The 13,884-nt window shown below is 36.2% G+C and overlaps 1 protein-coding gene across 5 annotated transcripts; it reads right to left on the bottom strand.

Moving 5' to 3' along the window:
* Positions 1-382: 382 nt before the first annotated feature.
* Positions 383-12,598, bottom strand: LOC104888284 (uncharacterized). 5 transcript variants are annotated; one of them, XM_010673203.4, is made up of 11 exons: positions 11,891-12,595; positions 11,036-11,300; positions 9,095-9,283; positions 8,411-8,503; positions 8,106-8,288; positions 7,870-7,972; positions 7,598-7,783; positions 2,972-5,160; positions 1,803-2,147; positions 1,558-1,709; positions 383-1,171 (listed from the first exon to the last, which is right to left on the bottom strand). In XM_010673203.4, the coding sequence occupies exons 2-11, from the start codon at positions 11,264-11,266 to the stop codon at positions 1,156-1,158; spliced, it is 3,687 nt and encodes a 1,228-aa protein (XP_010671505.1). In that variant the 5' UTR covers positions 11,267-11,300; positions 11,891-12,595; the 3' UTR covers positions 383-1,155. The 5 variants fall into 5 exon arrangements, with proteins under 5 accessions (XP_010671505.1, XP_010671504.1, XP_010671503.1 ...); XM_010673202.4 differs by having other exon boundaries at positions 1,558-1,724; positions 11,891-12,594; XM_010673201.4 differs by having other exon boundaries at positions 1,558-2,144; positions 11,891-12,598.
* Positions 12,599-13,884: the final 1,286 nt, after the last annotated feature.

Here is a 13,884-nt window from a genome sequence, read left to right on the forward strand (position 1 = left end):
GTATAAAACTTTCTTGTAGATTAAACATGCTTTGAAGCTACAAATAATTTCTAAAGTTCTAATTCTAATTCTAGCTCATTTATGATCCTATCATAATTATTCATAGAACTAGATTATAGGTCAACTTAAAGAATCCTATAAAATAAGACATCTCAACACTATGTAATAAAAGAAGTTCGTTAAGGAGACATTATCTTTACCTTTAAAATAATACTTCCTCCATTTAAAATAAGTGTCGTATAGGTGAAGAACTAAGGAGATGAGAGTACGAGAGAAAGAAAAGAACTCATGATGAAAAAAAGAACTCATATGATGAAAAAAGAGAGAAAAAACTTAATGCGACATAAAATAATATTGCATTTATTTTGAAACTTCCATGATATCTTGTAAATAAGTATAGTGTTTTATTTTAAATCGGTACTTTAAAGGTTAAATATGATACAATATATGATTCTTATTTCTGTCTGGAAACAAAGAAAGTGGGGCTACTTCTTAGTTCTTCCGATGATTTAATAATTTTGTTTTATGATTTTATTTGAAAATAAAAAATAAAAAAATAAAAAATAAAAACTAGAAACTAAAAAAAGAAAAGAAAAGAAAAGCTTGAAACAACTTCAACGAAAGTAGCAACACTTTGCTTTGGGATTGAACTAGCTGTATGATTCAGATTAGAACAACTTCCATTACAATGATGGCTGGATTACGCTACAACTTACAGTTACAACTGAAAGCAGCTATTTCAAGGGCAAACAGGCCTTGCATTTCCCCGAAAAGCGCTGTTCTACACTAGCATGGAAGCTCCCCGTCCCCATTTCGAGACCAGCGACCTGATCCCTAAAATTTTCCAGCTCCATAGCTCTATCCTTGGAGAAACGCTAAATGATGGATGATCTTACCAATTATGTCTCACTCAATCCTTCATCAATGTTAATCAGAGAAGATCTGGTGCTCTTGAAGTGACTTACCAAGGTGCAAATCTCAGAGTTAGAGATTGACCCTTTCACGGAATATGCAGGTGCTGCATCTAACATCCAAAATCTCCATATTGTGGTCCGGGCAAAAGGCTGCCGAAGCAGGTCCCAAAAACACAGATTTACTGGCACAGATGACGCGCCAGCAGAAGAACCCATGCGTCAAGCTCAATATTCCAAAAGATCAGATTCCTTCATCACTGCAAATCAGAGTAAGTCGACAATGTCATCATTTTGAGGATTCAATCGCAGGGTGGAGTCATCAATATTCAATAGTCCCTCGTATATGTTAAAGATTAAAAACTACACCACGCTATTAACACTTAGCTATCATATGATGAGTGAGAGATAGAAGCACACTACTGGTCTTCTATCAGACAGTCTTACCTATTTTGAAAACTAAACACTTTCTTTTAGCTATTAACTTCTACATATTTAAACATACCTATTATACTTTTTACCTATCGAACTATTATAATAACTATGATCGTGTAACTATGAAATTGATCTCTTTTATCCAAGTCAATGTCAAGAGTTGAAATGATCAAAACCAATGTTTATTTTGGCAGTCATGTAAGCAATTTACCAGAGGAACCTTGGGGAAGACGCACAATCTGGCGAAGGAGGTCCTGTATCTCCCTGATAATTTTGAAGCTCAAGGTCATATCCTTTTGTGTATCCACTGAGCTGTTGTACCTCATCTGTTCCTTCAAAATGCTCTGGTCCAACAGAACCAAACTGTAGAGGTTCAACCTGGGAACCATAAGCAATGGTCTGAGGATAAGGATATAGCATAACAAATGGAGGAAGAGCATCGCCAGATTGAGAAACCTGATTATGGTACTCAGAATGTATCTGATACACTGGATAATCAGCATCGTAATGGCCATTCCATGTAGGTCTCCAAGAAGATGGGTCTTTTGGAGAGCGATTTAATTGAGAGGACTTATTCCGAAAGGTGTCACAAGCTCTATCAGTTTGGGAACTAGTAGCAACTGAGGGGTCCATCTTTGAGTTCCGCTTATCATAGCGATATCGAGGTTGAGCACGGCCAGCAAATCGCGGCTTCGAGCTGTAATTCCAATTTGCTTCCCTTTCCCCATGGTACTCATTTCTATTTTTGGAGTCCCCTTGATACTGCCTAGAGGTCGAAATATGGCAATCCTTGAGAACCTTCTGAAACAATTTGCAAAAGAGTTACATCAGATTGTGCAGAAATATGCTTCCACCGTTCTTCAGAGAATTGCAATTGTTCAACTTTCATGCTTGACATTGCACAACTTTGACAATATAACTTTAGCTATTTATTAGTATAAATTATAAAAAAATGATATTTGCGGATATTTTGAAAAACACACTGCACAAAAAACAAATCTATATATTAATTACAATATATGGTCAAAGTGAAGAATGTAAATGTACGAAAGTCAAAGTGTAGCAATTTTTAAAGAACGGAGGAAGTAATTCTTACGGCCTTTTGCACTAATGACACAACTTGTTTTAACTGATGAGTTATTATGGCTAAACTATACAAACCAGATAATGACCCTAGTGTCAGGCAAGGTCTGTAGAGGTCCAGATGTACCTTCTCTTACTCCTAAAGGAATCTAGATTAAAAGAGAGACGTTTAATAAAAGACTCACTTTCCCAAGACTAAAGATTATAGAGTAAACACAATGGCACGTGAACGTCATGTTTTACCTAGATAATCTCAAATGACAGATACTAAAAGTTGCTTGTTAGACATTATTTTTGTTGAGATTATTCTATAAGGAAACGCAAAATTGATCCCTTTGTGAAAAGCAAACTTCACTTAAAGAGAGCCCTGGCACCTCACAAATAACACAACAATCCAATTTGACAAAAGGTGAAATCTTTCAGTTCCATATTGGAACCGTGAGATATTGAAACCATAGAAGTGCATTAAAACCACTAAAATAGGTAACAAAGCCATTTAAAAGTAAATTCCTATTTTACTGATAGCAGGGAAGCTGTCTTACTGGATTTGGAAAGTAAGTTCCAGTTCCATTGCGGTGTTTAGGTAATTCGCCACCATACTGCCTCGAAACACCAGCAGGCTTACTGGAAAGTGGTTGCTCAGCTGAAACAGGAACTGGATGAGTAAAGTTATTAGAACTTTGAGGATATGGTGATCGAGGAGCCTCAAATGGGGTATTTCCCTGCACGTGTAATGGGGGTATAAAAATAGAGGGGGGGTGGATAAAAGGATGCTGCACTTGTAGATTTTGACAGAGACGCCCATACTGGAGATTTATCCAGTGGCTATCAAAGTCACCGTTGAAAATGTCAGGCCCAAACTCATCAGTGTGTTTTTCGGACATGATTCTCTTTGTTGAGCCAATACTATTGCTATGGCTCAACTGCTCTATCCCCTTTGCTGAAAAGCTATGACTAGAGTGAGTCGTCGGGAAGGTAGGCTTCTCCATCTCCGTATCATCATGGCTGTCAGGTTTCCCAGAGTTTCTTGATTCCGCACTCATATTGTATAGAGGTACCATTGCGAAAAAAGGAACACCTGGTCCAGCAGGAAAAAATGCAAATGGTAAAACTGCATTACTATGACTCACACCCTGCTGGAAACCAGGACGTACCATCAAAGGAGAAAATGGCAACCCTGAATTTGGATAATTCGTACAATCTTGGGCAAATCCAGGCAACTGATGAACCTCCGCATGTGTGAAAGCTGTGGACGGGGCAGCAGAATTATCATCGACATCCTCATAAGGATGATCAAGAGGTCCTCCATCATCTAACCGTTTATTATTACCTACCGGGGAAAATTTGGAAGAACTTGACTTCTTTGTCACTGCGCATCTCACAGCATTGTTTATTTTAGATGGTTTCCCATCCCAAGAACTTTCTGAAGATGCCTTTGTCCTATAAGAACTAGCAGGAGAAGCAGGTGATAATCTCGAACTAGCAGTAGAAAACTCCCCACTTTCAAGATCAACTTCTCTCATAGAATCAGCATTACCGTCAGTCCAGAAACTATGGTCATCATCCCGATGATCAACTTCTAGTGATACTGCTCCATCATTCAATCCTTCCGTTATTTCTTCTTCATGTCTGACTCCAACAGAATTAACTTTCCAATAAGAAGGTGCCAAAGAAGGACCATTGGAATGATGCATAACATTGACCCAATCAGACTGAAGAACTGACACATTCGATGCCATTGTGCCAACATAATTTTGGGGTCTATATCCCGGTATGGAAGACGGGATTGAAACAAAAGGATGAGAAGCTACATTCACAGGCATCTTCACATGCACACCATATTTCTGAACCCCAGATGAAGACATTGGGTTCATGTAGTCTTGCCCCTCCACAAGTCTCTGACTTGGTTCATCACACGAAGAAATAACCGACTTTGTGGAACTTGAAACAGGTTTAAAAGCGTGGCAGTCAGATGGATGGCTTGAATGAGGAGCACAACGGCTAAGGTCAGATGAGCCCTCTCTTGTACGAGGTTCATTCGTAAAGCAATTTACAACATGATTCTTCATCACGCCAGAGCCTTTCGTTCTTCTATGATACTCAAATCTCGAACAAGTGGCCTCTTTCACCCTTTCTGTGGCCACATTATGCCTGCGTGGAGATGCAGCTTCACTAGACATGCTCGTCAGCTCAGGACTAGAGGACGTCCTAGCAAACTGAGGTATGGGGTGTCCTCTTTTTTGCAAGATATCCGCCCTGCAAAGTTTCTCTCTTTCATTCTGTTGCTTCTTAGTAGGGATTTTCTTCTGAGTGTAATATTGATCCCGACCAGAAGACATCTGAGTTCTTGATTCTTCCTCATAATCCTCCTGTCTAGGAGAATGCAAATCTTTATGCATGTCAATGGCCGCAGCTACCTGATTGAAAGGAATGGTAGTAGGCTGAATTATATGGGATTCATCAATCTGAGGATGCTGGCTAATGAAGTTCTCTGTTACACTTGCAGTAACTTCACGATTTCTGCAATCTCCATCATGTTTGGAGTCAACCTGTCGTAAGTAAATCGTGTCAAGAGTGGGTGCATCAGGACGCAAACCCTTCCCATGTCTGTCCCATGTGTTCAGAAAGAACCGATTCACTTCAGCCACTATTTTCTCTTCCTGGCACTCGAGTATTCTGCCTAGCTGTTGAGCCCCAAAACTGAAGGCACTGCGAATTCTATAAAAGTTACCTGAACATATCATAGAGGCGCCAAGTGTACAGAATTAATCAATAAATATATAGTCTCCTTTACCACAAAAATACCAAAATAAGAGAAACACCAATGAAGTGTGCAAAAGATAAATTGAAATACTTGAGAAACAGACAACGCTATCTGGCTATCAAAGCGAGAAAAAATACACACGTGCAAAAAGCTCATTCATTTCACTTGCTTTTTTCTCTTTCTTCTCATTAGTTCTACCTTACAAAGAATGAAAAAGGACTCCAGTAAAACTCAAGCACATTTCCTAAGTTCTAAGTGTCACTACATCCATTACATTCTGTTGCTCTTATTCATTGTATATCTTTAAGCTATTTTGCTTCCTCTGCTTGTAACTTTCAGTTTGTCAGAAGCGTTTCCTTTATTGTTAATATTGATATAGCTACTACCTGTACAAGTATGTGATCACCATCCCCTCACAAGCACTGACAGACTCTTAGCTCTGCAAAGATACATAGTCTAACCCTTCAAAGATCCCTCACAGTGTACAGCCATACAGGTATGGCACAATGAATAAGCGGTACAAATTGGCCATCAAAGAGAAAGGAGTTTGCAGATCCCAAGGAATTTGGCGCTAACATAGAACTTAATATGTAAGCCACAAGGAAACTAAGAACAAAAAAAACAAGCGCAGATGATTACCAACGATAATTGCCCATGTACAAGGACATCAGAAGAACATCAATTAGCAAAATGTCATGCATCTTCCCCTGCAGCTATTTATTTTATTAATGGAATTGTACTATTTTGCCTACTTCTTTCAGCCACGCATAAGATGAGAGATGCCATGGTCCACAAGTTCAAACTTGAAGCTCCTGTTTACTTTGTCAACCATCACAATGCAGACATTCCCCATTTTTATTTCCACAAAAGAACAAAAATAGGTTACTGATCCTAGCTCTATGAAATATGAAAGATCATTAATTCATAGCATAGTCCAAGTGAGCCTGTAAAACTTAGTCACTGTAACTAACCAGCCATCTTACAGACACAATGACACATACTCTATTAAGTAACAGGGTCCGATTTTCAGAAAGAGAGACTACGATGAGTTCCAGGGACACAACATATATGCAGGAAAGAGAGTCTATATCTACATAGGATCTCAAAGTGACACCTGAGATTCCAGCTATTTTAAAGTCTTGTTTGCTCCTCTACAGTGTTGTCCTGTTATCTTTTTATAGCTCACTTAATTCAAGAGTTAACAACACCAAACAAAAGGAATTAACAAGCCAGTTTCTAAGCTTTCCCAGAAGCTGTATCGACTGAAACAAACACTCAACTTTCTTTTTCCAAGCCTATGTGATCTTGCAATGGCATCTCATGATCTCAAGAAGATTCTTCTTGCTTCAAACATCAAGAAATCATATGGTCTTCTCACTTTTCCATAAAGAACATATATTCAAGTGCAAACAATAAAAACCTTACCAGGAAATCCTCATGCCACAAACTCTTTGATTACACGAAATTGTGGTCATCATGTTTAGAGAAGCCATGACACTGCTGAAAGTTTACACTATACCAACTAGATGCCTAACTTAAGGGTTTGCAAGATATGGGCAGAGATAAGCACTGAGAATTTCGAGAAACCCAGATTCCAGCATTAGTGAAACTCAAATTAAAGGTGTTCATGCATTTGATTCCCTTGACAAATGAATACTCTTCAGCAATAACAATAAGTGTCATCAGGTTCACCTAAACAGTAGTACCTTTGACTTTTAAAACTACAATAGACATGCATCCCTTGCTGCACTATGTACATTTTAGAATAATAAAAGGGAGAGAGTTCCTTTGGGGATTGATTATGGTTTGTAATACTCAGGGATTCAATAAGAAGTCATGGTTCATGACTTCATGCACTGCAAAGACTCATGGCTGTCGCAAAACTATTTTTACCAGTTATATCAGTGATTAGCCAGCCTTTTAGTGGCCCATCAGAAAAGCCTCTTACGCCATATCGGCTCTGTATCAGCCACCAGTCTCTACTCTCTACAAAACAGTCCTTTATGACTTGGGAAACATCAGCTCAGAAATTTGAAACCAATACATATTGGCGGATATCTATGATTATCTACTTTACGTTCTTTCTGAGAAAAATGGGAAATACATTAGAGTTTTTAGACAGATCCCGAAGGCCAGAGGAAAACATCAATAGACTGTCATCAAAATTTCCACATTGTTCATTACAGAAGCTCCAATTCTCAAGCTTATAATTAATTGAACTCACGATTCTTATATACATCCTTACGCAGATAGAAGGCCTTTAATACAATAACACGGAGAACAGAAACCTTGTTTAATTAAGTAAATAACTAAAAGTGATGGTCAGAGTGCTAAAGTGCAAATTACTAAGGCAAAATAACTAGATACTAGTTAGTAAACAGCCCACAATACTTCAATGAATTACCTTTACTCACACTACGGCCCAGGTTGTTGTTTATACGCAATGGATCAACAACGTTGAAATGTTTGGATATGAAAGGCTGTTCAAGATTATCTTGACCTACAGGGAAAACAGAATATGCTGTACTACAAGCATTAAGGAACACTTTGTCCAGCAGTAACTCTGCCCCATCCTTTCGAGGAGGATCAGCTGCAAGGTATTCAAACAGACACTAAGTATTATCAATTAAAAGGCAATCACTTGGTAAAACCAATATGTGCTGCAATTCTATCTACCTGCCATACTGGGAAGCGAACAAATTGGTACTGGACCCCAGAGGCTGACACAGAAGTTGGCCCAATCAAATTTACTAAAGAACTCCATGAAACGATATAGCACCTACACACGAAAAAAGAACTACATGTGGGAGTTTCCTTTATGAGGTTTATCAAACTAAAATAACATGATAAATATAAAACTCAATCTCTACATCTAGGATAGAAGAAAAACATAGAAAAAGCATTAAACATACCTCAAGCGGGCCAGCAAAGGAATTGTCAAAAACATGGAAGATATACAAAACCAAGGTTTCCAAAGCATAAGTTGATATAAGCCCATGATGAGCCCCCAATATACGACTCTCGTAATAACACCAGGCCTTGATTAATATGATACTCCGCTTAAATAAATGGTTGTGATTTATCAAGTTGTCAACCTGAAACCCAAAATAAACAGCTTACCAAAATCCTAATTTTCTATATTTATTGATTTAGGTGAAGAAAAGAGCTCATACAAATTACCATCATAGAGCAATATAACCAGAATATAGGAGCACACCTCTTCAAGAAAACAAAGTGTACACAAACCACCAAGCTGGTTGAAAGATATGTCCACCACGATGTTGTCTACAAGGCACTTTATTATCTTAACCTGCAAAATGTGCCAATGTAAGGTATCATCATATAGCCAGATATACACTGTTTGGTTTTCCGTCTTAAAGGTTTAGGGCTGGCAGAGTAACAAGTGCATAGATGAGCAAAATTTATCCTATCCATCAACTTGGGTACATTTATTCATACCTGTCTTTATTAACACGGCTCATGGACTTGCAGCCAACGTCCAACAAATTCTAGTATCCCGAACAATTAACAAGGAATCATAGATATTGCTGAACACACAGTTGTAGAGTCTGGAACTTAATTTAGAGCGACAAGATAAAGATTAATGCAGGATAAAATGAGAGTCTTTGTTCAGGCAGAAATATCACAAGCCTGGAAACTTGGAAAGAAGAAGTGAATATGTTCAAGCAGGACAAACCCAAACAAAAAAAAAAAGCAAGTTAATTAACTAAGCGTTCCTGAGAAAGCAGCACAATTTTATTTTATTTTGTCTTTGCCTAATTACGTTTTTTGTAAAATTCCTTGCCACAACATTAAACAACTGCACTCAATCAAACACATAAAAATGACTACAAAGCAAATATATTGGAAGCGATAAGTGAAAAACTTGAGATTGAAGTACCTCAGCTTGAATGTACTGAACCTCCTTCACCTGGAACTCAGCATGCTCATTTTGTTCTTCCTTTCTCAGCATATCTAGAACGCTATTAGCCCAATTATCTTTCACATTATGGTCTTCACTGAAAGCAGTTAAATCAATATCCCCATCTGGTAGATAAGTCTTAAGCGGTACAGAACCAAAAGTAAACACCTGTCAATAAGTCATAAGATCCGAGATGAGATGGATGCCAGTCTAGTTTCTGCCACTGTATATTCAGATTAAGAAACATATGCATACACAACAAATGTATGCAATCACAGAAAACCAACAGGTGCATGCTTCAAAACCCAATTTCGCGAATACGACATGCTAGCATCATCATAAGTAATGATTTCGCCAAAGAAGAACTTTGGTCCAAAGAAAAAAAGAATAACCCTCATACGATGCTTGAGTTATTCTCTTTAGATCTGTTACCGAGTACATTACTTAAACTCTTCATTTTACCTATAGATTATAATACCCACCGACCTTCAACATTTTGACATGGGTACGTACACTTACACAATTGGACCAAAAATAAGGAAAAGAAATTGTTAAAATAGCCGAATCCAGAAATTGGTCATGTTTGAAATGAGCACCAAAGTCTCGGGAACACAATCTCTCGTGCAAGAGAGGAAATCTGTCTCTCACTGTTACCCCAGACCAAAATCTAACTGTAAGACCAATTTGTGAATCTTCATTTAATCGAATAATCCAAGACATAGCAGCTATATAGCTAACTTTATGCGTGAGCTCTTATTATATAGATATAATTTCTTGACTAGAGAATATTAATACACAGCAAGATACCATCTACATAGCTCATAATCCTCATCCTTTGAATAAGACTGATTCCATACACAAGATTCATGCCAAATGACAAAAGATACATATGATCTCATTCACATACCGTTAAGCATCTCCCAGCTCACCAATGAACCCCCCCCCCCCCCTCAATTGGCAAAACGAGGCAAATTTTGGAAAGGGGTGAGAGGAAAGACAGGTAACTTATTTTATACTTAAAGATTATGTGCAATGTGCATTTTGAGTCTAAGAAAGGTCCTAAGAGTCGAGCCTTGTATCATGACAGTCTGACAATTCAATAGCTACGAGCATCCAGATTCATACTTCAATCTGATAACACAAGTCCTAACAACCTGAATGTCATCTTGAATTGCTATGATAGATTAGTGGGCCTATGTATTTAAAAGGTTTACAACCATGAGTTGTCAATAAATCCATCAAAGGTTGAAATCCCTGATGAAATAGCAATGTAAAGAACTTTTACGTAATACTTCCTCCGTTTAGAAATAATTGCATCAGTTCATGTTTACACGATTGCCAATGCATGATTTTAAACATTAATACAAAAAATATACATTGTGATGAATCTAACAAGATATATGACTACGTTTTTCCTTAAAATATAAATCCCCAAAGACAATCAAACTGTAAGATGTAAATAGTAAACAATATGCAAATGGTGCAGCTATTTCTAAATGGAGGAAGTATAACTAAGAGCCGTCCCACAGCCATCATGTATCACTGCACAAAACAGCATATTTAAGATAAAAGGGAAATGAATACAGTATCCTAGAGGGAGGCAAATGGTATCCAAAAGTACAAGGAACATTTATATACTCTTCTGGTGACTACAAACTATTGTTTGTTCCTCATAATAATTCCAGTTACTCCTTGAATTGAAAATTTTCATAATAAGTCCCCTGTCAACAAATGAATATTGGATATAAAGTTTTAGCTCTAAGAAAATCCACACCCCATGTGTCATATTTACTCTCCATACTTCACATTTTAAGAATGAGCAAATGCTTCAACATTGTGACAATTAGATCAATACATTGAAAACATGGAGATATATATTCTGATGTAAAAGAAGAAAGCAACATTTAGATGAGTTCAAACCTGGCAAGGCACACATTTCCCAATGAGCCTCTGTACGTAGGATGCCACATCATCTCTATGCTTCTCAGACGTCCAATTCGGCCGAATTTGTGATATAAGTTCAGCAGTCCTCTCTTCAGCGATAGCCCATCTTCCTGGCTCAAGCGGTCTAGTAACTGCAGAAACTCCCTTCGGTACTAGACCATTAGGATGGAAGCTATTAAGCTGCACTCGTTCACTGTGACTATCCATCCTACTTCACAATTCTCTTCCTGTCTTTTCCTATCTATGTAAGAGACAATAAATAAATAAATAAACATTATAACATTACCATACAATATATCCATTTTCTAACAATTCTATCCAACAATAAGAACTATCATTCAAAGATTGCGGATATATGACTTTTACATTCAATCTTTTGGAGAAACTTCTAATTCTCACTAAGCAATCAGCCAAAATGAAACAATGAGAAATAAGACCTTTAATCTGCAAATGAATACCAATAATTTCTCAAACTAATAGTGAAAACATAAGCAACATTTGCATCAATAGAGAGGCAAAATTCTAATACTGCGATTCAAAAAAAAAAAAAACAATTACAGAAGTTTCTCAACTTCAGCATGATCCTTACATTACAACACAAAAGAACAAAAATCATCAGCAACTTTCAGCAAAAACTGATCAAAATCCCTAACAGCAATTGCCAAAATTCACCTCACACATAGATAAACAGCAGCATAAATATTTCAAAATTCAACATTACTAAACATGATAGAGTTATAATTGAAACAAATGAAAACCTAAATTGAAAATTCCTGCGTTAACGAAAATTGCTCAAAATACTCAAAATTTGAAGCCTAGAAATTGTCAGACCTGTTACAAATGATTGAATTTGTGCAAAGAAGAAGCTTCACAGTTGCAAATTAACTGGAAATATGTAGAAATTTGATCGAAGTTGATGAAATTTTGCCGCAAAGTATCGGTTTCTTGAATTTGATTTAGTTTTTTTGGCAATAAGCAAGAGAAGAGTAGTGGTGGTAGCAAGAAGAAATGGAGAGAGAAGAAAGAAGACAGGGTCCGTCAAATTAATTTCTATTGGTGGGTTATTTTGTGACTCTTCTTCTTATTGTCAACTCTTGTTTTGTTTTTAGGCTCGGACTACGCCCAAATCCCAATCTCCGCATAATGATATTTTTCATTTATAATTATGAGTTGGTTAAGTGATTAATACTTTAATTTATGAGTTTGAGGTGATGATATTAAATTTTATATAAAGTATTTTTTTAATTTTTTTTTATTGTATATCAATTATATTGATTAGAAAATAATGAAGAATGTCACGTGGAACAGTTCTTTATTTAGAAGCGAATTTTAATATAAGTATAGATGTATTCTTATTGTGTGAGAAGTTATTAGAAATAATGTCAAATTGTGTAGGATTATAGATATTTAATGATCTTTATTGTCAATATTGTTTATTAGATACCATAAATTGAGAGACGTTATCATAAATAAAAAAAGCGGAGCAAGTATTTGATATTACCGATTTATGAGTTTACTAATTGACCTCGATATTAATAATCATATGAATATGACTATATAAGTATGGTTAAGTCTTAGTATTACTGTCATTCGAAATTGCTATTCAAAGTCTATAACTTTTACTATCTCAATTACTTAGTAGGGCTGGCAATTCGTGTCAGTGGATCGTGTTCGTGTTTGGTTTCGTGTTCATTTCGGGTTGGCCCCCTGCATAATATGATAAATGTAACTAACTGGGTTGAATTCATGTTCGTGTTGAATTCGTGTTTCTCTCAATGACTTCAGGTCGAGTTCGTGTTGTGTTATCGGGGTGTGTTTGGGATTGTCAGTCCTACTAGTTAGCATAAGGGAGGCAGACACATCCCGAACATGTAATGTAAGTGCTTGGCTATAAATGGAAGAATCATCATTTTGATAAGAGAGTAATGATAATATAATACATCCGCTCAATATAAACAGAAATGTATGATTGTGTAGTTATGTTCGTCTTAAAAAATGAGACATGCTAAATTAATTAATGAAACAAAATATGCAATAAAAAAGTCTCATCTTTCTATCTTTTTTTTTTTTTTGCTAAGTTTAGTACTTTAGTATATATTCACACGAAAACAATCAAAAACAATTTAAACTAGGCTAGAGAGAGCAAACCAACTAGGTTGAACTCCTCAACTCATTTCCTCTTTCATTAATGACAATATCATCAAATAAATCCTAATTAATGACAATTGACTTCAACTAAAAAAAAGCTTTTCTAACTTTTTCAAAAAATTATTTCAACCAATAAAAGCTACTTTGAACACCACATTACTAAACACTATTTTTTATTTCGTAAAAATTTGAATATAGTTCAAACTCTAGAAAGTAAAAAATACTCTAAAAACTGTTGTTGAGCATATTTTGCAGCCGCCGAACACATTTTACATGCTCAGGAATAAGGATATTTTAGTTTCTAAACCCCCAATTTCAACCAAACATATCAAATTCTATTTGCTTTACCTCCTTATTCTTGTACCATTGCACATATAAATTGAGCATTTTTCAAGAGCATAAAAACTGTACAGCTTTTTTTTTTTCTTTGTTTTCAAGTAGATCAGAAAAGAAATAGTGTAATATGCAGTTGACAATGATGATATTTAGCATATTATTTGCAAGAGTTTATTTTATAAGAGACTGCCTATTTAAAAGAATTAACCCAATAATAATTAGGTTGATTTCTTTCAGTGACTAGTTTAATAAGTTTACTTTTATATTAAAATTAGTATAATTTTTATATTTCGTTACGACACTGATTGACTCACGTGATAAGATAATAAATCACCCTTCTG

The sequence above is a fragment of the Beta vulgaris genome, chromosome 3 (assembly GCF_026745355.1).
Source record: "Beta vulgaris subsp. vulgaris cultivar EL10 chromosome 3, EL10.2, whole genome shotgun sequence".
Lineage (NCBI taxonomy): Eukaryota > Viridiplantae > Streptophyta > Magnoliopsida > Caryophyllales > Amaranthaceae > Beta > Beta vulgaris.